The sequence below is a fragment of the Raphanus sativus genome, unplaced genomic scaffold (genome assembly GCF_000801105.2).
Source record: "Raphanus sativus cultivar WK10039 unplaced genomic scaffold, ASM80110v3 Scaffold0168, whole genome shotgun sequence".
Classification (NCBI taxonomy): Eukaryota; Viridiplantae; Streptophyta; class Magnoliopsida; order Brassicales; family Brassicaceae; genus Raphanus; species Raphanus sativus.
Window position 1 is genome coordinate 47,556 of NW_026615488.1, and position 9,251 is coordinate 56,806.

General features: G+C 33.8%; 2 protein-coding genes across 2 annotated transcripts; one reads left to right on the forward strand and one right to left on the reverse strand.

The window, feature by feature from the left end:
• Positions 1–186: 186 nt before the first annotated feature.
• Positions 187–2,505, forward strand: LOC108807657 (MAR-binding filament-like protein 1). Its single transcript, XM_056996237.1, has 5 exons — positions 187–200; positions 382–659; positions 743–774; positions 904–1,047; positions 1,275–2,505. Exons 1-5 carry the CDS (start codon positions 187–189, stop codon positions 2,247–2,249), a joined length of 1,443 nt encoding a protein of 480 aa, XP_056852217.1. The 3' UTR covers positions 2,250–2,505.
• On the reverse strand, positions 2,446–6,536 carry LOC108806043 (probable sulfate transporter 3.4). The gene is made up of 13 exons (XM_056996243.1): positions 6,091–6,536; positions 5,492–5,540; positions 5,196–5,403; positions 4,592–4,763; positions 4,437–4,502; positions 4,242–4,355; positions 4,041–4,157; positions 3,834–3,960; positions 3,467–3,753; positions 3,188–3,378; positions 3,027–3,112; positions 2,861–2,937; positions 2,446–2,774 (listed from the first exon to the last, which is right to left on the reverse strand). Exons 1-13 carry the CDS (start codon positions 6,427–6,429, stop codon positions 2,625–2,627), a joined length of 1,983 nt encoding a protein of 660 aa, XP_056852223.1. The 5' UTR covers positions 6,430–6,536; the 3' UTR covers positions 2,446–2,624.
• Between the last annotated feature and the right edge of the window lie 2,715 nt (positions 6,537–9,251).

Sequence of the window (9,251 nt, forward strand, 5' to 3'; positions counted from 1 at the left end):
GTGGCTTTGAGTGGGTCAGTGATTTAAGGATTTGCTATTTTGCCACAAATCTCCGATCTCTCTGAGAAACGTTGCGGAGAAGAAGATGGGTTTCATCATAGGGGGCACTTGCTTCGCCCCGTCTCCTCCTCATCTCCATTCTTCTCGATTCCTTCCACCATCACAAAATTCAGTCTCAAGTTAAAAATGGACTTAACACAGTGTTGAAGTGGATAAATTCTGAACGTTGATTTATTTTGGGTGACGAGGACAGTTGAATTTGGGAAGACTGGTGGGGCATCCACTTTTAATGGCTCCAATTTAAGTCTCAAAGAAAACGTTACAAATAAATAGTTACAAAGATTCCAAGCTGATTCAAAATTTCTTTTATACCAGTTAAAGTATATGTATTCGATTTTTTTCTTCTTTTTTTTTCAAAAAAAAAGTACATGTATTCGATACTAATTGTTCTTATTCTCCGTCGCAGTTCCTCGTGCTTCTTTGCTCTAGCAATATCTCCAAATTCAAGAGTCGCCGACGACTACCACCTTATGCTTCTCTACGTCGTCAAGATGCAAACGAAGACAGTGCTTCCTTTAAGAGAAGAGCTTTTGTTCTTGTTGGCATCTCCGTTGTTCTTCCGCTTTTGCAGTTTCCATCGCGTGTAATGGCTGATCAAAGTGAGTTTTTTTGGTCTCTGTTTTGTTGTTCTTTGATTCCTGTCTTACTGCATTGACGACATGCTCACTGCTGTGAATTTCAGGAGATAGTGAGAAGCTTAATCAAGAAGCTGAGGTTTAAGACTTTCGCAGTTGAATTCTGAACCCTACTTTGCATCCATCATCTCTTCTCAGTTTATTCTGACAATCAATATAAGCTTTGAAGATGAAACTTTACTAAAATCAGCATTGCTTTTGTGGATAGGTTGCAGCAGTTAGTGAAGGAGCATCCCCAAATCCATTTGTGTCTCTCTTAAATGGTCTTGGGATTTTCAGTGCTGGTGTTCTTGGTGCACTCTATGCACTCGCTCGTAAAGATACTAAAACTGCTCTAGAAACCATCGACTCTGTAAGCTTCTCTGCTACATTTTTTTACACTTTTTTGCTTAATAATGTTCTTGTCGGTCTTTAATTACTCATTAACAATTCTATCACAAGTAACCATTCCCATGGAGCATTTACTTGGAGCTTCTCTTTTTTTTTTTTTGTTTTTTTAACTTTTTGAGGTTGTGAATATTTCATTGCTGGATTTGATACCTTTCTTACTTAATCTACTGATAACCATATGACACACAGCTAAATAACCAGTTGAAAGACAGAGAAAGAGCATTGGTTACCAAGGAGAAAGACTTTGAAGCAAGACTGCAACTTCATCAGCAAGAGTGGAACAAGGAACGAAAAAAGTCACAAGAGGAACAACTCTCATTGACCAGCCAGTTGAATTCTGCAAAAGATGTGGTGACAGGGCTAGGCCGAGAGCTAAGCAGCGAGAAGAAACTACGTGAGGATCTTAGTGCTCGAATAGGAAGTCTACAAAGTAATCTTTCAAAGGCTGGTGAAGACAAAAGGGCACTTGAAACAAGGCTCAGAGAAAAGCTTGCTTTGGTTGAGGTGTTGCAAGATCGAATCAGCTTGCTTAGTTTGGAGTTGAAAGATAAAAAAGAAGAAGCTCAACGCATTAGTACATCACTGGCTGAAAAAGAAGCAGAACTGAAGAAACTCAACTCTGCTTACACTCAAACTAGCCGAGATCTTGCTGAAGCAATGTTAGAAACCAAGAAGCTTAAGGAAGAAGTCACAAGAACTCAGACTGAACTGGACTCAAAGAGTTCTGCCATTGAGGAGTTAAACACCAGAATAAGCACTTTAGGGGCTGAGAAAAAGAGTTACATCCAAAAGATTGATCATGTTTCAAAAGACTACAGTGCTTTGCAGTTGACTTCTGAGATGCATTCAGCTGCAGATGCGGAGGTCATTAGCAGGAGAGAGGAGGAGATTCAGCAGCTAAAGGAAAAGCTGGATCATGCGCTAATGGATGTAAATGAGAATAAAGACAAAGTTGCTGACCTTACTGAGAAGTACGAAGACTCTAAGAGGATGCTGGATATAGAACTCACTAATGTACAGAACTTGAAACATGAACTTGAACGAACAAAGGAAACACTCCAGGCGTCGAGAGATTGTGTCTCTGACCTGGAAAAGCTTCTTGATGTGTCTAGAGCTTTGTGTTCAAAGTTTGAATCAGAGGTTTCTGTAATTCGAGAAGAGTGATGATAAGGTTACTGCAAAGAAAGTTGTCAGAAGAAGAAAGAGCAGTACTAGTTCTTGAGGAGACAAAGGTTATGATGACCAGAGCTTGCTCCAGTTATTATACAAATCCGTGTAAATTTTGACTAGAGGCAAATGGCTCCAAAGTTTCATCAATGATAATAGGTAATATAGAGTGAGAAGATTATCAGGAAATTCATGTCTGAAATTATGATTTGTTATATAGATAAGTTAAAGATGAAGTAACATTTATTACACAGTTAATAGCACCAAAAATTGTTTCTGAAGAGGCTGCCTTGTCTTCAGAAACAACCATCCATGATAAGTTCTCTAGTAGAAGTTCAAAGTCTCTCAAGTTCATAAGAGACTGGCTTTATTTCATGGCTGGCCATGAGCTTTCCAAGTTGATGAGAGATCAGCCACAGCTTCACCAACTGTTAGATAAAGTCCACTCAGCCCCAATGACTCAATGATCTTGGACTTGTGCAGCTTCTCCATAACACTCCCCACAGGATTCACCAGCACAAGCTATTTTCAACAAGTGAAAACATCAAATTAGCTTTGTTTTATACTCTCATAGGTATGATCTTTTGTTTAGACTTAAGAGGTCTAACCTGAAGTGATTGCTTCTCCAGTCTCCTCCTAAGTTCAAATACCGCTTCAATACCGCATGTGTCTATGGACGACACAGCTGAAACAATTCCAAAAGGAAAAGGCATAAGTAAAGAAGATGAGTCTAAAAAATCATGAACATGGCTCAGATGAGAGAACATAAGTTACCTGTCATGTCAAGAATGACGCATTTTAAAGAACTGCCATTGTTTTCTTTTATCCGAGCTTCCTCTTCCCTGGTCCATCTCAAGATCCTAACAGAACCATAAACTCACTTCCATAAGAACAAACACAGAACCATATCAAGATGATAGTTATTTGACACTGACCTTTCTTGCAGATAAGTGCTATTGGCAAAGTATATTGGAGATTCAACAGCAAGAATCAAGAAACCAGGGATTCTTGAAGCTTCTCTGTATCTTTTAACACTCTGATATATCTGAGTCCCTTGGATGTTTCCAAATTCTAAAGTGTTTGGCCGGGTTACATGCAACAAGATCTTGAGAACTGAAACTCCCACCTGCAACAACAAAAAAAAGATGTCGAACTTAGATACCAAACAGCTTGAGAAAACCAGAACCATGCAGAGTATATAGTTGTATACTCACTGCTATTGCTAGGCCAAGAGGTACAGAGACAAGGAGAACACCAAAGAAAGAACACATGCAAGTGAAGAAATCGAATTTGTCAACTTTCCAGAGCTTGTAAGCTGCTTGATAATCAATGAGGCCTATCACCGCGGTTAAGATGATAGCAGCCAGGATCAAATTAGGAGTGTAGTAGAAGAGCGGCATCAGAAACAAGAGGGTGACAAGAACTGCCGAGGCCATCACAATGTTGGAAACCGCAGTTTTGGCTCCAGCATTGTAGTTTACAGCAGATCTAGAGAAAGACCCTGAAGAAAATGGCCTAGTCAATAACATTGTTCCCTGAGCTTTAAGGTGAATGAGATTGGTTTCAAGTTTAGCTTTTAACCTGTTGTGACATAGCAAGAGGTGCAAGAACCAGCCATGTTCATAAAACCTATAGCCATCATCTCTTTGTTCCCATTAACTTGATAGTTCTTTAGAGATGCAAAGGTTCTTCCTACAGCAATCCCTTCCTGAAAGATCAATCAAGTCCAAAAGTTAACCACTTAACTCTACAATTTACAAAAGGAGATAGATATTTTAGAAAGCTTACAGTAAGAGAGAGAATCCCGGTGATGATACCAGTTTTGATGGCAAGAGCAAGATGTGTACCACTAAAGTACAACATGTTTGATGAAGGTGGATTCAAACCCTTTGGTAAATGTCCAATCTGCATTGAAGATTGAATTCTTTTGAGTCTAGAGAGATCTGTTTTCACTATAACACAAGTCAGTTTGGATAAAAAGTTTCTTACAAATGAGATGGCTTGAGTCTTGTTTCTGATGAGGAATACAAGAAGAGTTGAGATAGCAACCGATGCCAAAGGTGATGCAGCTGATATCCAGAAAAGTTTTGGCTTCCTCATGCTCTATATGTTCACAAAAACAACAACATTATGTTAAATATTGAATTGTGTTATAGTCGGTCTTGGAATATGCCAAGTACTTACAATGTGTCTTGTGGTTAAGAGAATGGCCAAGAAGCCAAGACCCATCAGAATAGTTTCCCATGACCACTGAAATTGTAGTAAGTAACACTATTAGGTAAGGAAGGATCTATGGTTGACTTAAAATTTTATAAAGAGGAAAGTATTGTTTGACTTACTTCGGATCTATGGCTGAAAACAGAGGACATGACAGGGATGAATTGCATTTTGCCAGTGAAATGAACAATTCCAAGAAGACCTTTTAGCTGTTGAAGTGACACAATCACTGCAGCACCAGCAGTGAAGCCTATCAGAGTTGCTTTTGACAAAAAGTCAATCAAAAATCCCAGCCTGAAAATTTCCAAAAAAGAAAAAGAAAAAATTAAATAATATGAAAATATAATATTATTCCAAATTTGCTGACCGTTTTAAGAAAATAAACAGTGTAACACCACTTAGTAGAAGGAAGCATCTTGGGAGGTAGACTTTAGTACATGTCACATATCACCATCAAAATCAAATTATACAGAATCTTGGTCTTTTTACTTATAAAAAATGTTATTGATGGCTCTATTCATCATGACTAATGTCTCTTTCGTTTTCAGTGATAGTTTCAACAAAAGAGGCTCAAGTAACACTCGTGAATATATTCTACACTAAGAATATTAAACTGTAATAAGAGGCCCAAACTACATATTCTTTCACCTGACGATCTCATATATTCCAAAGATAGTTGCGTTTTCGATTAAAAGAATGTTAAACCTTTGAGGGAAAGATTGATACCTAAGAAGGCCAAGGGAGGCTTGGAAGAGACCAGCAAAGAAAGTTGATGTGAAAGCCAGCTTGAGATACAGTATTGAGTCTTGTGTTGGAGAAACACTTTCACTTAGCATTGAGCCCATGACAAGGGATGCTATTGAGACAGGACCAACTGCAAGATGCTTTGAACTCCCAAGAACTGAGTATATGAGTGGTGGCACAAAGCTTGAATCTGCATGCAACCACCAAATTTATTAATTAGAGTCAGGTTTAGTTAATTATACTGATTAGTCTATTAGGTGATGATGACTGATACTTACAAAGACCAACTATGGGTGGTAAGTTTGCTAGCTTGGCATAGCTGATTCCCTGCAATTTAAATTTCACAGTTAGCACACAGAAACTGTTATAAAAACATTGATTTAAAGAACCTTTGAATAATTCTAGGCGATCCTTTATGAAATTAAGAAAACAAAAATAATTTTTAATTTAAATTTATTGCAACATTGAATGATATCAAATAGTCCAAAACAAAAACAAAGACACAGAAAAGAGTTTTTTTTTTCTTTTGCTTTAAACTCTCTTCAAACCAGTTATCCCCCCCCCCCACACTACTAAACGATTTAACACAAAACCTCTTTATTTACGCCTTTTATTACCCTATCAACATATAAATAAATAAAACAAATTCTTTTTTTAGGTCAAGACTGAAAAAGAATATGATAACAAATTAGAAAAATTGAAAATAATTTTGAAATTGTTTTTTTAACCAGATAAAATATTTCCATAATTTTATTTAAATATAAAGTTGAAGAATGGTAAATCAATTTCTAAAGGAAACTAAATATAACCACATCAAAACCAGTTTTTAAAAATCACCTTCCAAATTAAAATAAAAAAAAATTCAAAGTTGCGTTACCTGAGGAATGGCAAGACTAGCAATGGTGAGACCAGAGACAACATCAGACCTAAGAAGCTTGAGATCATACTGAGAGCCCCATGTGAATATAGGAAACAAGCTTTGAAGACCAAGAATCACTCTGTTTCTCCATGTCTGGTTCCTAAACCTCTCTAACGGATCATCGGGGAAGAAAACATCACCAAAACGTTTCTTCAGTTTCTGAAACGTTGTTTTCTTCGGGGGTAGACAAACGCTGTGTATATCCACGATCGTTTCTCTTGTGTTTGCCGTTGCAGGTGCGGTGGTTCCGTTGTTTGGAGACGCCATGTCTTCTACTCTATTCGTACCATGACCCATTGGTGTACGAAAAGTTATGAAGAGTTCTTGAAAAGATAAGAGATGCAGAACTTAGTTTTCTTGTGGTTAATGTATTTTGGTTTGTGTTGTAGGATTTTTTTTGTGAGGAAAGATGGTGCTATTATGCTCTGTATTTATAGACACTTGGCTCTGAAAGTGTAGTTAGTATTATGTGCAATAAGAAATAAAAAGTGATTCATCTTTAGTGTTTTGAGTATATATGGGTAAATGAGTCATTTCACTCCGTAAAGTGAAATAAAATCTTGGAGGAAATCATATTTTTCTGTAGAACAACATGGCAATATGAACGAGAAACAATATGATGAAGACTGAAGAACAGAGGAATCAATGAGATATAAGATGATTCATATATGTTATGTAAATCTTATAAAACATGATCAAGAAGGATTGTTTAGCTTACCAAGAAAAATCGATGACAGAAAAATGAATCTTCCACACTTTTGATTCAGAAGAAGTTCACCATTTTGCAAAAATTCTTCACTGGGTATTTCCTTAAGATTTTGAGGTGTTTTATTTGATAAGACATATGGTTATTAATATTATTAAAAACTGTGATAGTAATAATCTGAAATTCTTATCCTATATCAAAATATTTCCTTATATATTACATTTTACATACATATTTCCAAATTTATCATATATCTTTTGATTTTTCAGCCTAGTCAAATTAATTAAAGCGCATTTTCAGGTAGTATATGTGTATGATGTCAACTTCAACTTCTTTTCTAAAAAAAAAGTTTTTGGCAAGTGTATGTATGCATGTCAAATAAACACAGTAATCAATGGCAGTAAATGTATGCGTATTTTGGTCAGCTAATGTTTGTACATGCATACTCCTCGTTTTCAGCAATGTAGATTTGATTTCTGATGAAAAAGGGAAATAGAATAATTTCTAAAGGGTTATTATTTTATATTTTTCTCATTTGTTACTGTGCAACATATTTTCTCCACTATATAAAGAAAAATCTGTTTTAAAATTCTTTATTTAGAAAAAAGAAAAAAAAATGTATCAAAGTGTCTTCACAAAATTCAGTCTCAAGTTAAAAATGGACTTAACACAGTGTTGAAGTGGATAAATTCTGAACGTTGATTTATTTTGGGTGACGAGGACAGTTGAATTTGGGAAGACTGGTGGGGCATCCACTTTTAATGGCTCCAATTTAAGTCTCAAAGAAAACGTTACAAATAAATAGTTACAAAGATTCCAAGCTGATTCAAAATTTCTTTTATACCAGTTAAAGTATATGTATTCGATTTTTTTCTTCTTTTTTTTTCAAAAAAAAAAAGTATATGTATTCGATACTAATTGTTTTTATAAACTCACCATTCTTATCTTCATTAACCAAATCAATTATCTAAAGATTAATGGTTCTCTTTTTTATGAATATTAATACATATCCACACAAATATCTACGGCATCTTTATACTTACCACTGTTACCAGAAACAATCAAAAATGTTTTGGTGTTTAGCAATTCTTGAATTCTTACCAGAAATACCTATGCTTTTCTAACTATCATGATACATAAGCAGCCATATTGAACATAAGCATTAACAATCACTACAAAAAAATGATTGTCTAGCATCATTTATTATGAATATTTGTATTACTTATAAATGATGTAAATGACTTTTACATCATTTAATTAAATGACTCTGAAAGTAGTGATGAAAATAAATTTGCATCATTTTTATTAATAATTGATGTAAAAATATTAAATATTTACAACAATTAGTGTAAGTATACTAGTGTGTATCAGTTGTAAGAAATGATTGTAATATTTACATCAGTCTTTTTAAATGATGTATGTATTAACATCGATTAAACTAAATGATTCCATTATTTATACCATATATTAATAATTAAAGTTAAATTTTTATCAGAATATAAAATAGTTTGAATATAAAATAATTAAAATATTATTATAGTAATCGATTCTAAATAATGTCACAAAGACTAACATATTTTATTTTCATTAAAATTACAATCTAACGTAAAAGAGAAGAATTAAAAAGATAAACCTAGAAAGCAGGAAGAGGAAAAAGATAAATTTAGAGAAAAAAAGATTGTAAAACACATTAAACATAACTAGATTTTGACCCGCCCTTTAAAGGGCGGGTATAGGTTTTATGTTATTTTTTTTTAAAATGATTTAATTTAATTTTTGTGTGTTTTTATAATTATATTAGTGTCTAATATTAATTTAATTTAATATTTTTGGTGACTATATTCAATATGTCAAGTTGCATAATTTACACTTGTACCATAGCATTTCAGAAACCATTTTAAAACTTTATTCCTAAAGTTTGTAACATATTATATTTACTTAGTATGTATCCTAACATAATTTAGTCAAGAATATTTATATTCCAATCGCCCCAAAAATAAAAATCTCATACTCTATTAGACATGATCTATATACTCGAACAGTTCTTAAATTATTATATTCGAAAATTAATATCAAACTCAACCCGCAACTAAAACCGAATAATTTTTTTGAAAAATGTTTAAAGAAATATTGTTTAACATATTTTGTTATATATATATATAGTTGGGTTAAAATGGTCTTCACTAACTTTAAGTAGAATCACATTTAATAAAATATTTTTTATTTGAATAACCTATTTAAAACCCGTTAACTAAATGAGTTTATATGAATATTTTATTTCTATTAAAAATTCACTTAAACCCGGTTAAACTTCGTCAATCAATAAAATTAAATTTTATAGTAACCGTTCCACTATTAATTAATATTAATATTAGTTAACTTTTAAAGTTTCATAAGAAATATAATATCCTAT

Excerpts from the sequence above, each read along its gene's own strand:
- LOC108807657 (XM_056996237.1), top strand. Across the intron at positions 660-742 it reads GCGTGTAATGGCTGATCAAA|GAGATAGTGAGAAGCTTAAT; the intron begins GTGAGTTTTTTT and ends TGTGAATTTCAG. Across the intron at positions 1,048-1,274 it reads CTCTAGAAACCATCGACTCT|CTAAATAACCAGTTGAAAGA; the intron begins GTAAGCTTCTCT and ends TATGACACACAG.
- LOC108806043 (XM_056996243.1), bottom strand. The coding sequence starts at position 6,429 with ATGGGTCATGGTACGAATAGAGTAGAAGACATGGCGTCTCCAAACAAC. Across the intron at positions 3,961-4,040 it reads CCGGGATTCTCTCTCTTACT|GAAGGGATTGCTGTAGGAAG; the intron begins GTAAGCTTTCTA and ends TTGATCTTTCAG. Across the intron at positions 2,775-2,860 it reads TGGAGAAGCAATCACTTCAG|CTTGTGCTGGTGAATCCTGT; the intron begins GTTAGACCTCTT and ends TGTTGAAAATAG.